Here is a 26765-nt window from a genome sequence, read left to right on the forward strand (position 1 = left end):
ATAAGACAAAAGGGTTGAATAAATTAAGTTGCTCATCATTGTAGCCAGGGGCAACCAATGGTAAGGCATATTAGCCAATTAGTATAAAGCTGGATACACACCAGAAAGATATATATACAGATCGCCTGATGTGCAGATAATTCTGTAGACAATGGTTGTTCATACACACTGAACAACCATCACTGCAGTCCTGCTGGCCTTTGCTGCAAGTGTACGGGCGGTCATCTGTCCGCCCACACACACAGCACGATGAGCAGATATATTTGTCATCGGCAGTGCTGCACACCTGACGCGATATGTGTGCAAACGACGTCGTTCACAGACATATCGGCTGTAGCCTCACACATTATATTCCTATCTCTCAATTCCAAAGAATTGAGAGATAGAATCATCTATTTTGTGACATACATAGATAATAATTAGGTAGGATCCCACCCCCTATGCCAAACAGACAGATAACTTCCAGGTCCATTGCAACCTGTTAGTGTAATCAGAAGATAACAGCACACACAATGGGCTATAAGAGGTAATCGTCCGACTGCAAGATCCTATTATTAGGATCATTATTGGGGTCATTTTCAGCTCATATTTGCTGGGAACTCCTGCAGCTTATATTGAGTTATATTGGTACTAGTAAAGGGACCTGGCATATGCGAGTTCACCTCAGTCCACCTGTGATCTGTCCAGCCAGGCCCATTCTTTCTGCTGCTCCGCCCACACCCTCCACTCCGTCCTGTCTCCCTCTGTATGCCTGCAGTGCCCCCCTTCCCCCCACTCTGTTCAACCTCAGCTCCTCTATTTATCCCGTTCCTGCTGACCATCCAGGTCATCCTCATCTGCGCCGCTAGGTCTGTCCCGTTTTCTTAGCAGTGGGATCCATTGGATCGGCAGCATGCACCCTGCTCCCACTGCACATGCAGGTCGGAAACAGGACAGTCCTTACATAATTATTATATAGATATGTTACTGGATGGATTAAGAAGCATACCTTGACATTTGACAGTTATAAATTTGTTGTCTATGTTCACATTTCTGTATTAAGCCCAAAATGCTTTAAGCCTACACCTGCATGAGTTACACAATGTTACACATGTGATGTGGCAATATCACCTTGCTTCTCATCTGGGCTCCTAATTGTAATAAATCACAATTGATATGTGTTACACAACCAATGTCTGTCTGATGTTTGCTCACATATAATATAGAGTTTAACAATCTTCCAGTCAAGCAGACTCTTCTTAACACATTGTGCTTTATATGTAATGGTGTTGTAGTACAGACACATTACAGTCTATGTTTGCCAATTAACCATTCACTTGCTTTATGTGTTGTAACATACACCTCCTCTCTTGTTTCTGTTTAAGCAATGTACGCCATGGAAATTAATGTGGAGAAAGACAGAAAGACAGGAGAGACCAAGATTCTCTCTGCAGCTGCAGTTGACCCAGAAGTGGTCCAACAGAGAGGAGTAAAAGTCTATGACGATGGTAACAAAGTGGTGTATGAGCTCCACCATGCAGGTGCTGTAGTAGAAAATGGTGTCCATAAGTTAAGTACAAGGGATGTAGATGATCTTATACAGAAATCTGCACAATCAAACATAGCAGCAGGGCAAGGCACTTTACCTGAGAGAACTGTAATCACTGAAGGGATCTCTAGTCACATGAAGGAGCAATTACACTTTAAAGAAGCAAAACTAGAAATGGTGCACAAGTCAAACAAAGGGTTTCCTGTAAAACCTGGACAGCAACATCTAATAAGTGCTGGACGCAACGTAAACGAGGCCACATTAGAGCAACCAGTGACAATGATCTTCATGGGCTACCAAAATATAGATGATGAAGAAGAAACTAAAAAAGTGTTGGGCTATGATGACACCATCAAAGCCGAGCTTGTTCTCATTGATGAAGATGATGAGAAGTCATTGCGGGAGAAGACAGTGACTGATGTCTCCACCATGGATGGGAATGCTGCAGAACTGGTCTCTGGGAAGCTTCTCACTGAGACCACAGAGCCCTCCTCTCCCGAGGGCAAAGACGAGAGTCTAGCCACAGAGCCCATAACAGGTACAGACAAGAAAGCTCCCTGTAAATGCTGTGTTGTAATGTGATTACTCCTCTCCCTTCAGTCTAAACAGCACAGACACTGCCAACTGCTATCATGTACCGTGGTACAAGCTGCAAAATACTGTGAACTGGGATTGAATAGCTACATTGCTCTGAAGTTGGTATAGTGTGTTTATATATACATATATATATATATATATATATATATATATATATATATATATAGGAAAAGTCATATCTCTGTCTAGTTTTATATGACTTGTCATTCTCAATGAAGACCTTTATTGGCTAGGCTCACACACCTGTCAGTTTGACATTCTTAGACAAGTATCATTAAAGAGAACATAAAGCCACCATATGTTAAACATACAACCTGTATGGAGCACAATTATTGCAGAGTTTTGAAACTATTTTCCAATCAAATGGCTGTGGCACATGATGTATACAGCAGAAGTATTCACATATGATAAAATATCAATACATAAAATAAATAGTACAGAAGTTGATAAACAGCATAGATGGAAGGTTAATTAATGGAGTTAATTCCATATTTACATTAGGGTTTAACAGTGGATGTTAGGGGATTTTGCTGACAGAATATTTCACTTTGCGTTATTTAGTGACTCCATATTAGTGACACTTTTTTGATCTACCTTTGACCATTTCTATAAAGGTTCTGGAAGGTGTGGATTGGATACAATCGCTTGCCTTAATTCTTACACTTTACAACATTGTTCATCTCTCAGAAATCACTAATGTGAAAATGCCATGCCATGTATATAGAAGCAACACCTAAACTGCTGGATCAGCATGAACAAAGGGCCAAATCACTTGGACTGTCTTTCAGTCTTGTACATGCAGAGACATTTTCACTAGGAAGTATAGGAAGTTTTTCTGACACTTTTCTTTTTGAGCAAGTACTGTATAGTTATTACCTTATCTGTTTAATCATAACCCATCTTGTGTGGTTGAAAACTAACATGTTTATAGATTTTACTATGGGGAGACTGAATAGGAAATAGTCTAGCTAGGTAAAGCTATATTTTTTCATGTTAATGCTTTTTTTCAAATAGGGAGTTATTTGCAAGTGTTTTTTACACAATACATTTTGTGGATTTTTTTAAGTTTTTATTCTCAAACTTGAAGTATTTGTTTATGATGCTATATTTATATGTGTGCATGGATTGTAATTAAATATTCATATGCAACAGCTCTTAAGTGCTGTTGAGACCAGTTAATTACATTTGATGTTCCTATTTTAGTACACATGCTAACACACAGAGGGCCTGATTCAGAGCCGCTCGTAAGCGGCCACTCGTTCGCTCTGAGCGATGTTCGCACAACTGCGTATGCGCATGAGCAAACCAGTCATTGCGGTCGGAAATCGTGCACTCACAAAACAGCGAGGGGCTGCTAATTTGAGTGACAGAATGTACCGTTTGTGGGTGGTAACAGGGGAAGGTGCTTGAAAACGGTGGAGTGGAGATCCGAACGCAGGCGTGCCAAACGGTCAAAAGGGCGTTTAATGAGAGTGCATAATTAGTAAAGGAGCGTCATCGACCACGTCACTTGGTTGTCTTTTAGCCTGAACTGCTCGCAGTGATTGCGGTTGGATAAACCTACCACAAGCACTGCGAGCAGTTCAGATGCCTTTCGATGTACCCGATTAATCTAATAAATACCGGAGATGACGTGTGATGCGAACGGCAAAGGGGCGTCTTTACAAAATAGCAAGCTCATTTTTCGTTCGATCGCTCAGACATAGAGGCGTCAACAAACCGCAATGAGCGAGCGCACAATTTAAATAGCCGGCCCCTTTTTTGAAACGACCGTCCGCAAATAGCGTCCGGCTCTGAATCAGGCCCAGAATCTTTATCATATTGGTTCACTCAAAGATGTTCACAAGGAGCAGCACTTAATTCTATTTTTAGTGGATGCAAACTTTACTTTTTTGACATTTCTAACAAGAATCTTTGCACTCCTAATGGTACGCACAGATGGATGTTTGTTTTTTGGAAGTGTATCTGAAGTACTTTGGCATTTTAGATAAACTCTTAAATGACTGTCCAACTATTTGAATGGAATTTATTTAAAAAAAAAAGTCTTATCAACACCTATTTTAGGACTACCTCATTTTCCACATTCCTGTACACAGTATGTGGGGAACAGTGCCTATTGTTGTAAAAAGAGGAAAAATAAATCCATCTGCATATACCCTAAAACAGTGGTTCCCAAATGTTCTTGAATCAGGGTTCCCTAAAGTATATGCATTTCTTTCACGGCACCCCCTAGACCAGAAGTTTCTTATTGGGAAGTCAGCAAAGATTACTAAATTAAGTAAATTGTGCTTACCTGTCATTATTGGCGTTAGTTATGTGGTGGTGGACAGGGCTGTGTTTCTATTTGTCCATGTATTTTATGAGTGTGGGGTTTTGCCTATCACATTGACCATAAATTTGATTTGGTCGTGGATCACCAACTTGTTGCACCTCTGCAAGCACCCCAGTTTTAGGAACCACTGCCCTAAAAAAATGCTCTGCTTCAGAACTTTTTACAAAATATACTACTGTAGTTACCTATACTGACTTCATGAGTTAACGTTTTAAAGAAACACATTTCAGATGAATTAATTCAGCCCAGGTAACTTTAATAGCAAATTAATAATATAAGTTCATATGCAGAGTCATTTTCGAGGAATGCAGAACTTCAAATGAATACGTCAAGAAGAATTGCAGGTCTAATACATTAAGTAAAAGAAGTTGTAGATCCTTATTTATATTTATGCACTTAGATCAAGTACAATTCTTAATGGCAGCAGACAGCTTAAACAGGATACAGAGAATAAATAAATAAGAATGTTGTTGTTATTCATTTATATTATTATTTGTAATTGTACCCCTCCTGACTAGGTACGTGGGTTAGGGATTACGGTAATCTGCAGATTTTATTGTGCATAGTAAGTTACTTCCATACTGCAGCGCACAAGACACCTCCCAAAATGCAGCTAAATATTTACGTTGTTGTTTCAAAATGCTAAAGATAGAGGAGTAAAAGGGACATCTGTGTTTTGCATGCGCCTTCATATTTCTATATTATAGACGCATACTAACATAAGTAGTATTTTGTAAGGAGTAAAGTGCTGTTAACATGTAGCCTTAATCTTTTGGATAGGCGCTTACATGTTGAAGCAAACAAATAAATAAGATCAAAGCTAAACATTTTCCTTAAAACATTTAAAATAAAATGAAACTTAAACATGTAAATCAATGTATATTTTATAAAGCACAAAATACCCATCACTCCCAAAAGAAACAGATCATTTTTTTATTCACAGATAACAGATTTTTATCTTGACCTATTCATTTTAAAATACATTTGTTGCATTGATACATGCTCTAGTGAGTTACTGTATCTGTCAGAGTGGAAGATTCAAGAGAATAGCGCTACCTAAGTCAAGTGTATACAATGTCCATTTATTCTCAGTAGTTAATATCTTGTACAATTAATACTTCATAGGCTTCACTGCAGAGCATCATAAAATCGCTTACAGTATACTTTTCTTACAATGTAACAGATTGCTATCAGACATGATGATAAATTAGGGCAGAAGAAAATCTTAATAATCTAGCCACCATCCTACATCCTATTTGCACAAATGAAGCTGAGATGAATCTGCCCACTAGGTCTGAGTTCCAAATTGACAGATCTCTTCTGCTTCCTGTGGCCAATCAGGACAATTACCAAGTCACACAGCATTTGGGGTGAGCAGCAAGGTTAGGCTGCGCAGCTCAAGCTCAGCTACTGTATAGGCTGGTTACACACTTAGGCTGCAAACAGCACTTTTAAAACTTGCAGTGGTAATGAGTGATTGCACCTGTTGTCAGGGGGGATGTAGTTATTATCCCCGGCTGTTGGGATGCCGGCGCTCAGAATGCCGGTGCCAAAATCCAGACACCAGTCAGAACCCCGGCACCAGCATCTTGACCACTGGCATCCTGACAGTAAGTATTGGGGTTAGGGGGAGGGTTAGGGTTAGGCACTGTGGGAGGAGGGTTAGGGTTAGGCACTAGGGGAGGAGGGTTAGGGTTAGGCCCTAGGGGAGGAGGGTTAGGCACTAGGGGAGGGAGGGTTAAGTATAGGCTGTCTGGGAGTGAGGTTAGGTTTAGGCACCAGGGGGAAGGTTAAGTTTAGGCTGCGGGGAGAGAGGGTTAGGGATAGGGGAAGGACAGTATACTTACCATCTTACCATCAGGTTTGTCACCCTGTCGGGATGCCGGCATCAGGATTCTGACTGCTGGGATCCCGTGCGCCAGCATCCTGTACCCAACCCTGTGAGGGGGTGGGCCAGTCTGACATAAGCAGGTAAGGGTCGTAAGTTTGTTGTGACATTTTTTTATGAAAGTCAATATACATCCATCTGTAGATGTGGTGGTTACTATGGTGTGTTCAGGTCTTTAGGAAATTAATATTGTTTGCAGGGGGAGTTAGTTATAATACCGGGATGCCGTCTGTTGAAATTGCGGCGCCAGAATCCCGACCCAGGACTAAACATAGGCGGCTAAATCCCAACGCCAGCCTGCATACTGATACCGGAATCCCGACAGACGACATCCCGATCAAAGGTAAGCCGAGGCGTCTTAGGTGTTAGCGGCGGGAGGTGAGGGGGGGGGGGGTTATGTTTAGGTACCAATAAGGGAGGGTTAGGAGGAGAAAGGGGGGGGTTAGTATACTTACCCGACCCCTGTCGGGATAACGAGCATCGGGATGCCCCTGTCAGCATTTTGACAGAAGACATTCCGACTGCCGGTATTTCATACCCAACCCGTTTGCAGGCTCTGTCAGCGGCACTAATTTTCCATGGATATTTTTTAAACAACCTTGAATTAAGGAGAGAAAAAGATTCCCTGTTATCTCTTTGCTGTTTTTCCTATCACGGTTTGATCAAACACATCTGAGACCTGTCTCATATGCATAGAAAACACCCTTCCAACAAGGCTCAGAATATAAATACTAATGAATAATTAAACATACTTTTAATATTCCTACTGTTTGCTTATATTATATAAGTCAGGCCAACTGTTTGTGGCTGTTTTTTCTTTGCTATATGCAAGTAGGACAACTATACATTTAATATTTGAAATTTCCCATATATCAGGAAAACACACTTAATTTATGAAGTACGTGGTCAAAGTATGCTGTAAAATGTAAAGTATTCTATTTATTTAATTTATATATTTATTTAATATTCCTATTTAGTTGTGTTTTAAATAATATAACCTCCAATGTCAGGTTCCAGATTGTGTACTAAAATTATACATTGTTACTATATTAGAGGATCAGTTACATATGGGGAGATATATCAATGTAGAGATAGATAAAGTACCAATCAATCAGTTTTTAGCTGTCATTTTGCAGCCTGTGTTTGAAAAATGACAGAAGCTGATTAGTTGGTACTTTGGGGTAGATGTACTAAGGGGTAGATGTACTAAGCCTTGGAGAGAGTTAAAGTGGATGGAGATAAAGCACCAACCAATCAGCTTCTAACTGTCACTTTACAGGCAGTGTTTGAAAAATGACAGGAGCTGATTGGTTGGTACTTTATCTCCATCCACTTTATCTCTCTCAAAGGCTTAGTACATAGGGGTCCAACTGTTGGGGCAGGATGCATGACGCATCGCAATTTGCATGTGATGCATCCCATCACTCTTCGCATGCATGCTGGTATTAATTATGCCGGTATGCATGGCCAAAAACGCAAAGAACAGCCTTCTCGTTAAGAGCTGTCCTTTGCGAGCGCGGGACTTCCGGGTCTATGACTCAGAAGTCTCTCTGGTGTCATTCTGCGCATGCACAGAACAACACCCGTGACGTGGGGGGTGCTGGGAGGGATCCGATTGCATCCCTCTCATATCACACTGCAAATAGAAGCCCGTAGGCATTCCGGGGCTTGGTGCCTACGGATATTGCATGCGGGGCTGTGTAGTTTAATGACAGACAGAAAGAGTGATCGTTCATGAAATCTTCCTAGTGTGTACCGGCAATCTTGCATGGTCCTGGGCGAATGGTAATCGCCCCGACCATCGGCTAGATTGCCGGTCATACAAGTGTGTACCAGGCCAAAGGTTTGCAACACATAGCAATTTAAAATTACATTGTGTGAAGAAAACATCTCTATATAAACTTCCTTCATGAGATCTTTTACAGAACAAACAATAAAGCATTGAAAATACTGCACTGAGCATTCTTGACCTATGTTGTCACATTGACATTTGGCATCTAGCTAGGAAACCCTCAGTAAGCATTAATGAGTCATGAGCTGTGACACCAGTCCTGATTTGTTTGTCCAACTAAATTGTTTGTTTCAAGTGAGTACATGTGCCCTCTCCCAGATATTCTCCTCCTGGATAATATCACCAGCAGCTAATGTACGATTAATGTCAGTTCCATTCTGCCTATTAAATAGCACACACACTGGATATGTCATCATATCTTTCTCAGTAAGACACTTTTAGCCCTAAGTCACTTGGTATAAATTATGTATCATTACTGAGCTTCATGTAACTTCAGTATGAAATATATTTATCCAGCATTGGTTAAGTATTTAGCTGATCTGTCCCATCCTTTGGGTAGAAATATTCCTTTGTGCTCTTCACTTCCTGGATTGTCAGAAAGTTTACAGATAAATAGCGGAAACGTTTAATAGAATTGTAAATATATCGATTTCTAGCAAGTTGTTCCTATTTTACCTTCAATTTTCACCCCGCATTATTCTTGCAATCACTACATTTGCAAATGTCTGCAACTAAAAGCATTCAAAGGGAGCAGCATTTATTAGGATGTACTAATGATATTCTTCAATCTTCAGTAAGTCTGTGACCTTGCCAGTTGTCTGAATTCATCGGCAAACATCACCAAATTGACTGAAATTAAGATAATTTTAAAAGCACAATAGTTGTTGCTATTAAAATAACTATATAATACAACACATATTTATAGAAATGTTTGGTGTTTAATAACTGCTCTTCGTGCTGCAATTAAATCCATACATGGGATCCGTAAGCTGTGGGTATATGAAAATGCTATGAAAAGCATACAGTGAGTGCTAATCAAGGATCAAAGGTGTACATGTGGCCTAAGCCGTAACAACCAATCATAAATATGGTTTCATTGTTATACTTGCACCAGATAGACACAACCTAACAGATGATTGGTTGCCATGGAATACTGCACATTTTAACAGTTTTTTTAAATTTATTTCAAGATAGAAGTAATACAGGTCCCGACATGTCTCATGATAAATATTCAGCAACAGTAGATACAGTGTATAAAAATACAAAACACACATCAAAACTAGAAATATAAGTGAGAACAAATTTATATAGAAAGTATCTATAACAACAATAAACAGAATTAACAAGACGAAAGTAAAGTAGGGAGGTAAAGGACACATTTGAACAATTTTAATAAATAATTCTAATTATCTTTTCTTTATTCTTCTGAGTTCTTGAGCAATTAATATTATGATTTTAGCTAAACCATGTAATGGTTGGCTGTAAAAGAAATGCATATTAATATTATAATTATTATCCCCTATTTATATGATATTACAGAAACAGTATGAGCAAAACAAACAAAATGCGGCTTAAGGCAAGTATCCACTAGACGATAAATTGAATGATGCAGTATTGGAATTGAACAGTGCGCTAATTAGCAGCCTTCTATAATGGTATCCTAAAGGTACACCACTCCTTCAACAAAATACTTTCTTCCAACAAACGGGTACCATATAATAGATGGCGCCAAACATAAAAAATAAAAAGGGAAAGTAATTCTTAATAATAAAACTTGGAATGATACATATACTATTAAATCACTTCCAAACAGTCATGTAGAGTGAAATCTTCCTCCTTTAAACTTTCTGGAATGTATGCCTCAGATGGAATCACCGAAAAGACAAAAGAATCATATAGAAGTCCATAGTGTAATATTTTTATAACCACAGATTTTCATGAACCCCGATAATTAGGTTAGTTTATTTATTACTGAGTAAGAGCGTACCCCAACTCACAGTGTTAGATAGTATACAGGACCTATAAAGGTATCTTTATCCCGTTTTCCACCCTCTAGAAGGTCAATATGAACGTACCCCACTTACAGGGCTCAAATTCTGTTGAATCCTATAATGGTTTCTTTACAACTTCTGTCTCACCATTCTCTCCCCTTCACACCAGATAAGGGAAACAAGGAAAGTAACCAAGTGTCTCTGAACAGGCTAGTCTGCCTACTCTCACACGTTCATATTGACCTTCTAGAGGGTGGAAAACTGGATAAAGATACCTTTATAGGTCCTGCATACTATCTAACACTGAGTTGGGGTACGCTCTTACTCAGTAATAAATAAACGAACCTACTTATCGGGGTTCATGAAAATCTGTGGTTATAAAAATATTACACTATGAACTTCTATATGAGTCTTTTGTCTTTTCGGTGATTCCATCTGAGGCATACATTCCAGAAAGTTTAAAGGAGGAAGATTTCACTCTACATGACTGTTTGGAAGTGATTTATGAGTATATGTATCATTCCAAGTTTTATTATTAAGAATTACTTTCCCTTTTTTATTTTTATGTTTGGCGCCATCTATTATATGGTACCCGTTTGTTGGAAGAAAGATAAATTGAATGATATCGTTCATCTTCCACACTAACGTCCAGTGGGTATGCAGTCAACGACCAGGGATGCGAGCTCCCGCTGGTCGTTGATGACATCTTCATCTTGCAGGGCAACCTGATGATATCGTGGGAGGGAGGGTGACTACACTGAACGATATCGTTCAGTGTGGGTGCTCAATGCCGTTGCGAAACTGCAGGGCAAACACTAGACGATATCACTCATGGAGCATGTCGTATAGTGGATACGTGCCTTTACAGCATAAAACAATGCAGCAGGATTTTGATCAATTAAGCAACACCTGTATTTGGTATGTTTAAACTTTAAAGTAGTTCAAAATAAGATAGCTAAAAATACAATCTTAATTATCGTTCCACAGTTAGTCAAATTTTCGATTGCCCACATTTTTGTCCCAACTTCAACTGGGTTTATAGTTGAAATGAACATTGCTTTTTGAAGATGCTCAGGTGAAAAATAAACCCTTCCATAGATAACTGAGACAAGTCATGTATGCCTGGAAACCCCCCTTCCCACCCCACACCGTGACCACAATAGAAATAGTAATATAGAATGTTACTAGTGCTGCATGTTCTTCTCAGTATCAATAAATAATTAGCACCACCTATGGATCTTTTAACGTGTCAGCGGGTAATAAATACACCTGTGCACTAACTAGATCTGGAAAACATGCACTGTTAGGGTTGCCCTGCTATAGACCATCAATAGGGTTAATTATTAATTACGTATTATAATACACTATCCAGTGCAAAAGGAGCCCAATATGTATATATATATATATATATATATATATATGTCCAGGGTACAGCTAGGTTCTTCTGCTGCTCCCCCAGACTTGCTCCAATGATCTGGAATGGTGCCCACATGTGAAATAAAAACATTCAGCTCAGGCAGGATGGCACTACTGCCACATTAAATGGAATACTGTGATCTCTGGTCCTGTATATGCTGGAATTATGACACACAATACACTTTGTATGATGCATATTAAAGCTGGATTAGTGCTAATTATGTCCTCTTCATGGACTGGCCATACTCGCTCTAAAATCAAGCATTTGGAAACCCCCTTCTAGAAATTCTGCGCTTGCCACTGTCATGGCCACAATATGTAACGTGGTACAATGCTTGTTTGCCATTAACAGGAATAACTTAGAGAACATATATTCACAACAGTGCATCACAGACAAACCCTATGATTGGATTTTCGTGGCATAAAAAAAACAACATAGTTATTATACAGTTCACTAAATTGAAAAAAAAAATTAATATAAGTTTGTATTTGAAATAAAGGTTCAGGAAATATTTTGATACTATTTATGGGTTTTGCATTTTTTTTTTGTTAAATTGAGTGATTACACTTGATTTGCATTGTAGGTGCTTTTGTCAATGCACAATTTTTACAAAGTTTCAAGCTACTGTGGTCTGAAATGTGATTAGAAATTTACAGGGTTTAAAATGTGGATATATTTAACTCTATATAGCATATTGCCATGTGTGTGGATGATTTATTCTATGTGTTTGCATATATATTCTCTGGTTTATGTTTTAATGTTATCCATAGAAGGAAACATAATTCTAAATGCTGCTTTAAAATGTTTTTAAACACTGTTTTCCTGTATATTTCATAATTCACTGCCCCCCTCCCCCATCCCACAAATTCTGTACAAACACAACATTTTCTTTGAAGCCTCGTTTACTAGTGTTAATATTTGATTGAAAAAAATATGACCAGAAATTATGTTTATTATTTAAAAAAAATGTAAATCTTGATAAATTAGAATGACCTTATTAGAAATAATATGCTGAGATAGTAATATTTTGTTTCATAAAAAAAGTTATGCAATGTATTAAAAATGAATGTATGGCTGAGTACACACTCAATCATAGTAGCGATGTAGCATGTTATGTAACACACACAAATGCACAGACACAAACTCTCTTCTGGCCTTGATAACCTGCTATACCTGTTTATGCAGTAATATACTTGAAATAACACAGAGGTACGTCAGTTTTATTTGTTACCTGCACTCCTAATATGTTTGTGGAGCATTGTAATCTTATTGTAGAACGTAGATTGAATCTATTTTGCTTTCTACACATTTATTTTATCAGTTCTTCCTTTTGATAGGAAGATTATTGCTTTTAGGTACAGTGATAATTGAAACTGTTCCCTTACTTATTGCCTCTAGCATTTTTGATGGCTCCATAGCCGATAAACGGAATTTGAACTAAATAACATTGGATACAATGAGAGATGACTCCAATTGCCAGATACTGTAGTAAGGTGACAAAACTGCCACAATGCAGACTGAGTATAAACAATTGTTATAGTAATAGCAAGAAATTTACACACACTTTCTCCTTGGGGAGGCAGGCTAAAATGTAGACCAGTATGTATTAGATGACCGGGACCAAGCCCTAATAGTTTTCTTTACCCACTTCAGGTAAATATATCACTTGTATAGCTATGATAAATGTAAAGAACATTTCTGTTATCAATTTCTATTTGTGCATCAGAGATGTATCACAGCCTGTAAATAAATATCATGCATTGTGCCTTATACTCTATATACTATTTCAATTTCTAGACACTTTTCACAATGGCACTTTGGAACAAATTCACATTTTGCCCTTAGCCATAGTATGCCTTCTAGAATCTCGCAGGCACTATGTCTGCATTCTGTAGACCTAATTTTTCCACACCAACCAAACTAGAGAGTTATAATAATATGGTTGGGTGGATGGAATAGCACTATTAAAGAGATATCAGGTCGCTGCTTATTAAATACCAATGCCAAGCCAAGAAAATCCACACAACCAACAAGTCTACTACACCAGTCAACAAAGACTACTGTAACTAGAATTATATTTTTATTTGATCAACATGTGCTCTGATACTACTATGAAATGTAACCCTACTTATGCAGATTATTCTAATCTGAGATAATAGATACAGATAATATTTTTTTTCTTTTCATATGGTGGGACTTGTACAATACTATGCTGCTTAACTACTATCATTTAGCATGTGCCTTTGCCCCTCCTTAGTGATTACTGCATAGTGCATACACATTTGTGAGGTGTAGAGGATGCAATTACCTATGCAATTATGTTTTGCTTCCTTGTTGTTTACAGTTACTCATAGTACACAATGTGACAGAGACATAAGACAGTGAGTGGGGACATAACCCACCCACAACTTTTCACTCAAGAGCCATGTGACTCCATTCCACTCACTCAAATTATATCACACATAGAAAGGAGGGTTGACAGTGCCAATATTGAGTGCCTCCCCTCCTGGAAGTCTAAGTGGGATGTATAGGGGGAAATCATGGTGATACGATTTGACATCTTCGCTGCATAATGCAGTGAATCAGGACGGGGCTTATTGACATGGTTCATTGCAATTCTGCCATCAAGTCCCAGATTACAGACTTCACTGGGAGTTGGCCTTTGTTAGTTTCCTGTAGGCAGGGATAGCTGAGCAGCCCTAGCAGTCCCCCTGTGCGTGCGCCATAAAAGGGGCATGGTCTAATTGTAAAATGGGGCGTGCCCTCACCTCATGGGGGCATGCCGCGAGTCACGGGGGCCTGGCCTCGCAGCATGCCCTGTCTTTCAGTATCCCTGGCCGAGCAGAGCGCCTCGGCCGGGGTCAGACACCGGATCGGCCCATCTGGCCATCGGCCCTTCTGGCATTTGCCAGAAGTGCCAGATAGTTAGTTGCCTACGGGCAGGGCCGGACTGCCTTTGTACTACTATGTTGTTATGGAGCCCTCCTTCTTCAACTACTGTATCTAGCTCTCAGTCTGTGGCCGCCTGCTAGCCTCCATTCCCACCCTACATCATGACACTGCTCCTGTTGCATCTAACACAGGGATTGATAAATCACTGCCTCCTTCAAGATCAACACACTGATCTCCTGGAATGGTGCATCCTGTACTGATGCTATCATTATATATATTATGATATATATATATCTATATCTCTCTCTTCCAATCTTATTTGTTCAGAAGGTCAAGTTCCTAAAAGCACCAACAAATATATTGCTAGTGATTCACTTCTTTCCCGTTTTTTGTAGTTATCGGTCCCTCATTGGGCTCTGTGTTATTTTCTCCATGTATTTAATATTGTTTGAGATCAGCTCTATAGTTCAGCAGGCCTACTATCCTGCAGTGTGGTTTAGGGAGAATGGAGAACAGCTGATATAACTGTGCAGGAAATCATTGGACAAGCCACATTCTGATGTTTATTGAACTATAATGTCATGATTACCATCACAAACTGCTAACTGCAAGTATTTAGCCTGTATGTCTATTATTTTGCACAATTCTGTCCAACAGAAATTCAGTTATGATATCACTTTCAACAGAGGAATTGAAAGTATATATATATATATATAATGTGTTTAATATAGAATAACCATAATAAAGAGAAAGATATACCAAAAAGAAACTGATAGAAACAGGGCTATATTTTTCCTATGCAGCACATAAGGAAAGCTTAAATTGTAGCTGTGAACAATTAGAATCCTTTATAAAATGAAACTGCAATGAGCTGTATAAATATTTTTCTTTTTGACAGAGGCCAAAGACATTGTTGTGTGTTATCACTGCTGTGTAATGTGCGTATGCCATAGGTGAGAATTATAAACTTCCGCATTTAAGAGGTGTGTGACTACATGTATGTAAACTAGTGAAGTGGCGATAATCTGTCAGGATACTGTCATTTTTACACCCTGAATCTTCTAGGATATATGATGTCCTTTGTTCTATTAATTAAATACTTAGAACAAATGTATTTTTTTTGTTAAAATCACATTGTATAAAAAAAATGACACTGCCGCCAGCACCTGTTGCTGTGATTGTGGCTTATCTATTTTCTCTGTATACTGTAGTATTACTAAAGGAAATAAACTTACTTTTCACTGCTACATGTCTCTTTTCTGCTTCTCTTCTCTTGATAATACATCTTGTAAACTTCTGTGAATCTTTTTTCTTTACACAAACTTTCCTCAATCACTTTATTTTCAGTGATGCTGACTATTCAGCTAACCCAGCAACTCTCTGGCTGTCTGACACAGTGATCCTATGAATGGTTACTGCTTCTGCCCTGCAAACATGCTGCTTCTGTTACAAAGTCTTAATTGCCAGTCCCATATTTTGTTTTAGTGTCCCCTATGGACACTCCATTTATTACCTTGTTGCACTTACACAATGCATGAATTATCGTGGTGTTCAAAAATATTTATATTAACAGTTCCCATATACTTATATGAGCTAATTTGATTTTAACTATTACTGTTATGCATAGCACAATCTATTTCTGCAAGCTATTTCCCTATGTTATCAGCCATTTTACATGTGGCCTTGGTTTACTGCTCTTCATTAGTCTAGTGCAGGGGTGTCAAACTCGCAGCCCTCCAGCTGCAGTGGAACTACATATCCCATCATGCACTGCCACCGTTTTGCTTTTAGGACATGCTAAAACTGTGGCAGGGTGTGCTAGGATATGTAGTCTCACAACAGCTGGAAAGCCGTGAGTTTGACACCCCTGGTCTAGTGTATAGAGGAAAAATCCTCCCCTATAATCATTAGAAGCATATGGTTTTGCCTTGTATATGTAATTGAGTATGTTATTTCTTTCAGTTTGTGTTATTTGTGGTCCTGTAATTGAATTGCACAGTTTGTTCAATTACACTGTACAACAAATTAATACTTTTAATTTGTTTCCTTTCTAAAAATAGTCATACATTACTAATTTGAGGTCAAGAAAAACTAAAATGATTTCAGAATGTTTTTACTAGCTCTATTTTTTGAGCTACACTACTTGCACTATACTGTATGTACATTAGTAATATAGTCATAGCTATTTTAAAATAATCTGATATTTTCTTGATAGAAAATAAATAACAGTTGTTTTAATTCAATCAATCACAAATAAGAACACAAAACGAAACAAACATACAGCATACGAAACAAACATACAGCATACGAAAGTACTATCTAATATAGTGGCCTATTCATGGGGGTGCTTTCTCTTTGCTTGTCGCTTGTAGTCCTCTTCTGAGGCATCTCTTGTCACTGTCCAACAGTAGTGATTCCCCTACCCTGATATCTTTGTTCCATTGCTGAAATGTCGTGGTGGAATCGCTCACTATGCTTGTCACTCAGTGCACCACAGTTATCTTGTGTGGGTAATCCCGTGAATCGCATATATTTGAATAGGGGAGGGGACAAATAACATTCATTTAATTGGGTCATTAGGCCCCACCCCCTCTGCGCGGAACACAGATTGCTGGTAAGATTCTCTCCATTCTGCCCACTTCACTAGGAATACCCCTACATCGTCATAAATGGGCTATATCTCGGAACTCAGAGCTAACAGAGAGCTTTAAATGTCATATTCATTCTTTGCATGCTGAAATCAATTAGAAGTAACTATTTTCACATCGGAAACATTGTCATTGTTGTGCAGTGTTATATTGATCAAAGGTACAAATCTGCACAAAAACATAGCAACAATATTAGTATAAAAAATAATGGAGCAATAAATAATACAGGAATTGTTTGGCTCTTCTGAGATTAGAGGCTGTCATTTGTATAAACTGTGTCACTTTATCTAGCTGAAGCATATGTCCCATCAGTCCTGTGTACCACTGATGAATCTCAGGACATATGATAAAATGCTTCTCACCCCTGATGTCTGAAACATCATCATGAAGAGGTGCAGAGGGTGTAATACAGTGGCATATTTTGCTTCAGAACATTCCCCTCTTAGCATGGGTTGCTATGTACGTATTAAATACTAAGGCCCGTATTCAATTTGAGGCGAAAAGCCGGAATCCGCGGCAAAGTTTCGCCAATGACACAATTTCGCCAGGTGGAAAAGTATCGCCGCATTCAATTTGAAAGACTTTCCGCCTAGGCAGAAAGTCAATGCAATGTAATAGGCGGTAAAGTTTAGCCTATGAATAGCAGGCGGAAAAAAGTGCAGTTTTGGGGTGCAACGTTGAGGGAACCCCCGTGCAGCCTTCAGTCAGTCCCCCAAAGGTAAACTGCGTCAAAATTTAAAAAAAACAAACACTTAAGGACACCCCAAAAAATCACTTTGAATTTGGAGGCGAAAAAAATAAATGTTGGGGACAAAGATAAAAACTAGCGAACTTGACTCAGGGGAGGTCCCCAAGTATGCCCCAAGTGTTTTTTACATTGCAGGGGGTTGCTGCAGGTGGATTTTTCACGATTTTTTTCAACTTAACTTTAGTAACTTTAAAATATGCTCACCCCCATTTTCAAGTACCCCAAATTTGCTGGGATAAGTTATTTTCTGCAAAAAATATTCCTGAATACTATTCTGCACCACGAATACAAAAACGCAATTTAGCAGCTATTGAGCCTGTTTAAAAACACCAAATACCTTCAGCAAGCCAAATTGGGGGTACCATAGTGAACCCCCATGTCAGAGCATCATTTGGGGGGTGTCAGGCTGATTTCCCCAAATCTGACAGTACTTTCTGCCTGTTCAAGTTTCGCCGGGTCCCGTTTTCGCGTACTTTCAAATTGAATACGGGGATACGCGGGCACGCGCGCGATACTTTTCCGCCTACAAAACACGCAATGTAGGCGAAAAGTCCAGGAGGCGGAAAAGTATTGCGGGTCCGCTCGAATACGGCTCTAAATAAGAAATAATGTACACAACACACATTACTACTCTATATTATATAACAAAGTTTAATAATATTCCATATGTAAAATACCTCATCTTCAAAATGTGTATTTAAAACATTTGTATTTTTTTCTATTTACAAAATCACAAGTAAATTATCTGCTCTATCTGCCATATATACACATTAAATGTGACACTGAATACTTAAGTGTAGGTGATTATGATGGGAAGGTAAGTATTTAATCCATAGGGGTAATTCATTAGAGGTTAGTAAAGCAAAATTAGTTAAATATATAACATGTTTTATTACACAAGAGAACAGACATTTTAGTTTATATATTATATTAGCATATTATTTTTCAATTGTTAAAATGTCACTACTAAGACATATCCTGTTTATTGATTGTACCATACAGCTTTATGTAACCACATTCTTCTTTATCCTTCTTTATGTAGCGTAAACAGACACATTTCTTTCATACATTCATAGATATGTACAAACTCCACAGCAGATGTTAGGATACAAATTGTTATTAAGCGCAGTTGAGCTTACTACAAACCTATTAAGCACTAATATATAAATAATATACAGGGGTAAAGTTGATAAATACATTTGACAGGAAATTTATTACATTCATTTAACAGGAAACAGATCATTTTGGGAGGCAGAGGAGGAGTTACTCAAAGATATATAGATGAGAATCATAGGAGCGGCAGCACAAAATGTGTGTTTGGGCGCCGTTCAAATGAAAACAATTGTGAAATGATATAAAATTGTAACAACTAAACCAGCTGCTGCCCACTAATGAGGGGAAACACAGAAAAATATACACCATTAAAAGACAGCACTGTTAATTATTCAATACTCTATAATAAGAAAATGGAACATAATATTTGATGAAATCATTATATTTTATAATAAACATTGGAATGAAGAGGTACATTAGGATAGTATACCCATTGATTTACTACAAATGTGATGTATTATTATTTATATTAGTCTAGTTTTTCGAATGTTGGAAGCATGAAAGAATGTATTAGAAATTCTCAATGTAAAGGCCACCTGCAGCAAGTAAATACATTGACTCCTGTGGATGAGCAGGACCATACAAATCCTTGCCATGGTTCTATATCTTCCCACCTGAAAGAGAGTTCAGTTATCATATAGTAAACACAGGGGCACTACATTGCCAGGGGTAGGGGGTGAGACACTACATTGCCACCACACAGCCTGCCTAGTTCTACCAGTGGTAATACACATTTATGAAAGTGGTAGAGCGCATGTCTGCTTTGCAAGTGCTCATAAATGGACATGAATTTTACAGGTAAGTTGTGGCATCTGCAGGGGTTGTAAAGTTTTGGGGGGGGTTGGGCAGATCAGGGGGTGTTACTTGATGAATACTGATTAGTCATGAGAATGCTTTCTTTTGCATATACATGCAAGATTTATATTGTGGGATGAGATTATATAAAAGAGATACATGCATGGAGAAGGTACATTTCTGGGAAAGTTCCCTATCATTACAAAAGGGGCACATAGGAGGACTTGAATTTTTTTTAAATGCAGGTTTAAGTGCACATTTATTTTCCAGAGTCCGTTCCAAGGCATTGGAATTGGGTATTCACCTTAGGTAGCTGAACTTTTTTCCCCCTTAATAAATATTTATTGTCCCGATAATCAATTTATATGCATTTTCCCCCATAATGAATACATATATATTGTCCTATAATGAGGTTACTAACTCTTGCCACCATAATATTATTTCTTCTAATTTTGACTACAAAATAAATGCTGGTCTTATATTTTTTTATCTCCCTTTGACTGCTATAATCCAGCGGGACTCCATAAGGTAAAAAAAAAAAGTTGACTACTCTCAGGATGCATGTAATTCAAAATGAATACATTTCTGGTGAGCCTGGCTAGTTAATATTCACACATGCAGTCAGGGGAGGTCTCTTTAAGTTTTACTCATCAACCAATCACAGATAATCTTTATTGTATCTAACGTAATCCAATGGGAAACATCAATCAGTGGTGTTCCAGGCTTGTTAATAGTCAAGCAGCTAATCAGTACAGTCCAGTGCACCTACTCAGCCAGTCAAAAGTAGGCTAAATTAATTATGTTGCGAAAAATATTTGGTTATACATAGATATGAATTATGGGCATAGAAACCAAAATGATGTGGTATATTGTTGTCCCTCCATATGACTGAAAATGCTCAACATAGAAAGGGTTAGTTGCACTTACTCACAGGAGCGACATAGTAGTGCCTAATATAGCCCCTGTTTTGTTCTTAGAAAATAAAATGATTTTTACGAAGATCGTTATTGTGGATTAACTTTTGTTAAAACACCTTATAATTACTATCATATGGTGAGCATATTTTCTTCAGTTATTGATGATAAAACACCATACAGATACACAAAGGTTATTTCGCCAGAATAGGTGGATCTTTCTGACCCATAGACTACAGATACACTTTTTTCTGTTTCTTCTGTTCCTAGTTCCACTGTGCCAGAGAGATTATTTATTTAGTTTGTTATGGAATTTAAGAGAGCAGGTCCCTCCTACTCCGCGGCGCCATCTTCCCAGTGATATGTGGCTAGATGGCGCATGCGCACAAGAAAGTAAAGGTTCTGGCACAGTGTCAGAGTCTTGCTTTCGCTTTGTGACGCTATCTTTCTGAAGATGTAACTGGAAAGTTGACATCGTGGAGGAGGAGGGATCCATTTATCAGTACAAGGTAAATATTCTATGGGTGTAGGGTGTGCGGTGCGGGACCCCACTGGACCCAGGGGCTCGCACCCATTATAAATATACTTATGATTTGAAGTGAGACTGGTGGGGTGGCTCCAGGGGTGTATTTAGAGCGGAGGGGGCCCATGTTCACTCACCATCCAGGGTCCCCTCCTCTCCCTCCGGAGTCCATGGCGTACTGAAAGGTTCAGTAAACTCTGGGCACTAGCCTGTGCCTGGAGTCTACTGCGTATGCGCAGGACCCCGGGAAAATGGTTCGGCAGCCATTTTCCCGGCGACTTCCCAACTGCGCTTGTGCAGAACGCGGCCACCGCGGCCATTTTCCAGGGCTTCTGTATAGCACCTCTCCAGTCGACATGGGACTTCGGAGAGGTAAGTATTCGGAAGTATGAGTGCAGGGTGTGCGGTGTGGGCCCCTTGGACCCAGGGCCCTGTCCCTGCACCGATTATAGATACGCCCCTGGGTGGATCTAACCTGACCTGTTAAGCCAGGCACAGTACACCTCGCCAAGCACTACACATGGGAAAACTGCAATGAAAAACAAGATATCTTACTATGAGGGTTTATGGTTTCACTTACGGTAGCTCCGGACTCCCTGATTTTTGTGGACAAAAAGTCCAGGGCAAGATCGGGCCGTGAGGGGGGCGAGTTCGTCTGCCGTTGTTTCTATGCTGTTGCAATGGCAACTTGCTCCTCTCGCATGAAATTGAATTGACCCCAATGTGTAGTGGTTTGCAAACCACACAATAAACTGTCCGTTAGTAAAATCCCCCTTACCTCTTTTTGTATTTGTATTGTGTCAACATAGTTGCCAACGTTTTATAATAGTTTTCTAGTACATTAAGCTTCGGAGCAGGTTTATGTAAACACATAGGGCCAAATGTAATATGGTGAGAGTTTAGAAAATGTGAGAGTTTAGCAGTAAACTCTCTGGGGAATTCAATTCAGCGCAATGATGAATAGCCGCGGGAGGGAGCTCCTGCAGCTATTCAATTCAATGCGCTGTGTGCCTTGTCGGGAAGCAGGTAAGTCAGAGAATGCCGGTTCTCGCGACTTAACCTGGGTGTTAATGCGCGGCAACCGGCATTCTCCAACTAAAGTGCCGGGCGTGTGGCTGTTAGCGATGCGCTAAGCTGGCAATCTGCTGGGTGCCTGGCACTTTTGTCGGATTTCTTCTCGCATCCCCAGGGGGGTGCGAGAAGAAATCCTTTGCCCACCCAAACAGCGCGTTGAATTGAATAGCTTCGGGAGCTCCCTCCCAAAGCTATTCTACATTGCACTGAATTTAATTCCCCCTCACACTATTACATTGGTCGAGTTGTATTTCAAAATGGGAAAACATCTGGATGACAGTTTAAATCGTGAGAGTTTTTTGAGTTTGAAAATCATGCGAGCTTACATGTTCTCGTACTCTATTACATTGGCCGAGTTTAAAAAGTGTGAGAGTTTACTCTCACCATTTTCTAAACTTTGACCCTATTACATTTGGCCCATTATGTGCGAATGAACCTCAGTGTACTACAATTCCCAGTAAACTGAGTAAGAGGAACAATACTGTGCAGTAGATCAATATAGAAAAAGAGGGACATTTCAGGGGCTACATCTGTGCCTAGAACTAAGGAGTATTTGATAATTGTATGGTGTATTGCTATGACCAATCAGTAACTATCAGTCTGTCAGACATGCAAGATCATCCAGCATGCCCAATAGATCAGATAAATGGTCAGTCACATCTGGTAGTGTATGCACTGCCGAGGCCAACCAGAGCCATCGAGTGCGTACACGGGACTGGGGGCATGGCCACGTTCCTTCACAAAAATATTGCTGAAAATACTATGCCCTCTCTCCCCTCCTCACACACTATAATGCCCCCAGTCTGCCCTGCTGAGCATCAGGATGGAGCCACATAGACTCAGCACTCACTGCACCCGCTGCTGCTGGACAATTACTGGGGCACTTCTGCTGCTGCATGTTTCCGAGCCCGAAGTCTCGCCGGGACAGTCGGATCCACCCGGGGGAGGAGACTGGGCAGGGACAAGTAGAGAGGACCTGGGTGGAAATATGGAGGAGCGGGAGAAGCTTGGACGGGAGCACAAGGAAGCAGCACTGGAAAGGGGGACATGAGCAGCTGACTTGGGCCCCCATCGAGCCCTACAACCGGTCTAGGCCTGGGTAAGTAGTAATCGCTCCCCCTCCTCCGGACGCCCCTGCGCCTGACCGCCCGGCATTTTCCCTGCTCCTTTAAAGGGGGGAAATGTTTCCCCTCTAGGGAGGAAAGCAGTTTTTGTGTAGCCATACACCTGGAAATAATAGTGTAAGGCCGTGATATCTGATGGGTTTCAGCTTGTCAGATAAAATATCTGTCTGACACACAGTTTATCTGACAGTGTATGTCCAGCATTAGCTATATAGCAATTACAGCTGCAGTTTGTTTAGCATTTAATTCCCCAATTGTCATAAAGTTTTCAACTTTACTTAAATGCAGAATATTAAAATTTGGGCAATATACAAAAGGATGCAATCACTAATGGACAGAATTAGTTACTGTCTTGACAGAAACATTTGAACAATGCAGAGGATTTTAGAAAGCCGTAATGTGTAATTTGTGGGCACTCAGGGTTCTATGAATGAGACTTTGATAATAGACTAGACATTTAAGGGAAAGTGTCCAGATAGAAAATGTGTGGATGGTTTCTGGTATGAATGGCGATTATAGAAAATAAAGGGCATGGCATATACAGAAGTAGGAAGGCAGTAACTTGAAGAAAATAAGTAAATGGCGTGTGAGAAATGAGAAAAATTTGTACTAGAAAATGCAGGACTTCCATTGTGCTTAGTGTATTATTAAAACAAATTCAAATCAGTTGCAGATAATAACTAAACCATAGTGTAAATAGAATATCACTGAGAGTTTTTTTTTCTATGTCTCACAGCTGCAGAAACTATTATGTGTTTGTGACTACACACAATCTGTATCCAAAAAGACACAGTACAACAATAAATATATATTAGTTTTTGCGCTAATTATTGAAGGGGTCTGGCATGTGAATTAAACACTCAAATACTCTAGAATACTTTCATAAAGTTATTTATTGCACAATTTAACAGTAAAAAGATTGCAACCGGTTGCTATTATATCAGAGTATATTCCTATAAAAATCACAATAAAATGGCATAAAAAAACCATTAAGACAAAAAGAAAATATAACGTCTCATATTTATACTCCAGGGGTCTTTAAATTGGTCCCCTTTAATGGCTATCGGTGTGAAATCTCACCACAGCAGATTTTTTTCTTTTTTGGGTATAATCGGTATTGTATCCAAGTAGATCTGTAAACAACAAGTTTGTTTTTAAAGGAGCAAATTTCCAAAGTCCTGTTATTGCTGGCCCGGTTAACAGGATCTCCTGGGCTAAATTCACCTTAGTGCCTTGAACCTGTGTAATATCATTAGCACAGGTGTATAAAACGACATGCCGTTTAGCTGTGTACTCAGATTGTTATGCCACATCCCCAGACAATGAGCGGCTTGCATGTACAACTGTGTTTATTTGTCACCAGTCCGGTGGTTGAAATCTCCCCCTTACACACAGCCGCTATTCCCGGTGTCACCATGCAGCATCTGTGTAGGGGCACACCTCTGTGGCTAGCTGTCAGCAAAAGTGATGTCTCCAGGCAAATTGTCATCCACTGCGGGGCCGTAACTAGGGTAGTGCGACCAGTGCCATGGCACAGGGCACTGCAGGGCAGGGGGCGCTGTTTGGGCCTGTTAATTTTCCTGTTTATTTTTAAAAAAATGTATAATACATTTTATCAGTATTTCAGTTTTACAGTAGACATTTAAACTTATTTAAACACAAGCTATAATCCTGACAAGAATAATAAAAATATTCATGAGAAAGAAAAGGAAAAAAATGGTGGAGAAATAAGAAAAAGGACTAAGAAAACATGAATATCTGTCTCAATAAAAACAGATACAGATATATATATATTATTAATGATATCATAAAATATTGAGATAAATGAATGCTCAATTAATACAATAATTTCCCACTTAGTATATTCAAAAGCCTATAAAATAAAATAAACGGTTTTGTCAAAGAAAGAAGAAAAGTCGACATTTAAACAAGACAAGGAAAGCGGGTGTATAGGGAAAATGAAGAGGGACAATGAAAAGAGGTAATTGAATGAAAGGACTGGGTCAGTTAATAGGCAAAAAAGGTGGAGAGAAGATTAGAGATACCAAAACCTAGAACATTGAGGTAATACAATAGGTATACGTTCAGGTAGCCGGCAGACGGAATGCCGACCGCCGGCTTCCAGACATTGTTATCCTGACTAGGGACGAATGACAGGCGTCTAAATCTAGACGCCTGTCATTTGACCGACGTCGGGAGATTAGCGCCTGGCATCCCGATCGAGCGGATACCGGGCACCACAGCGGACAGCCACGGGGGGGGGGGGTTATGTTTAGAGCTGCGGGGGGGACTCAGGGTTAGGCACCCCCCGGGAGGTTAGGGTTAGGCTATGTGGAGGGAGGGTTAGGGTTAGGCACCCCTGGGGGGAGGTCAGGGTTAGGCACCCTCCCCGGGGGACTTAGGTTTAGGCGGCAGGGAAGGGGTGGTTAGGGTTAGGCACGGGGGGGAAGGTTAGGGTTAGGCACCCTAAAGGAGGGTTAGGGGCTAGATTAGTTTAGTGAATACTTACCTAGGGACGATCAGGATTTCTTCCTCTGTCGGCCAGGCACTGTTGGGATTTGAACCGCCGGCCGGGGGTCCAGCGGTAGTTCATACCGATTCCATAAAATAGACTAGAGAAAGTTATAAGACATATTAGTATCTCAGCAATCTAGATGAAGTGGAAAACAGAATGCAAGATGAGATAAATATCCTTATATAGATACTGGTTCGCAGTTTAATAATCTTATTGTAAATGTCGAACTGAGTACCAGTCAGTTGATTCATATAGTTTGTAAATTTTGATCTGAGATGCTTCATTTAGACTATTAATGTAAAGACCCCATTTCCGGTAGAATCGTTCTATTCCAGGATGTATGTCAGGGATGGTAGACCTTCTATCAAAATATAATAACTGAAGCATTTTCTGTTGAACTTCAGCTAGAGAGGGTGAAGAGTGTGATATTCAATTAATTAAAATTATCTTTTTGGCTACAGTTACAAAAAGTGTGAGTAGTGGGGTTAGATGTTTTCACCGCTCTCCCAGATCCCAGTTAGAAAAGTTGGCTAAAAGACAAGCCAATTTATCTGGAGTAAGAGAAAGAGAGAAAGTATTGTTTAGGTATTATAGCAATTTATTCCAAAATGTTTTAATTTTGCCACAATCCCAGAAACAATGTGGCCGTCAAAATGTGACATTTTGGGCAGGAGCCTGATTCTGAAGTAGTCATATGCTTGCGTTGTGCTGGAGAAATGTACATTCTATAGGTAGTGCGGATATGGACTTCCTGTAGATAGGAAGATTGTAATATTTTAAGAATAGAGCTATAACGCTCAAAAAGCATTTCAGCTGCATCAAGAGTGGGTATATCTCCTTTCCAAGAATTAAATAACTGTTGTTTATATAATTT

The 26765-nt window shown here is 39.4% G+C and overlaps 1 protein-coding gene across 1 annotated transcript in view; it reads left to right on the plus strand.

Moving 5' to 3' along the window:
- Positions 1-2144, plus strand: part of LOC148454087 (paralemmin-1-like) — a 245424-nt gene extending 243280 nt beyond the window's left edge. The window contains exon 7 of the mRNA XM_088461269.1: positions 1365-2144. Within this exon, the coding sequence (XP_088317395.1) occupies positions 1365-2110 (746 nt within the window). The 3' untranslated portion in view covers positions 2111-2144. The remainder of the gene's footprint in view (positions 1-1364) is intronic.
- The last annotated feature ends 24621 nt before the right edge of the window (positions 2145-26765 follow it).

The sequence above is a fragment of the Taudactylus pleione genome, unplaced genomic scaffold, assembly GCF_031769625.1.
Source record: "Taudactylus pleione unplaced genomic scaffold, aTauple2 ptg001032l, whole genome shotgun sequence".
Lineage (NCBI taxonomy): Eukaryota > Metazoa > Chordata > Amphibia > Anura > Myobatrachidae > Taudactylus > Taudactylus pleione.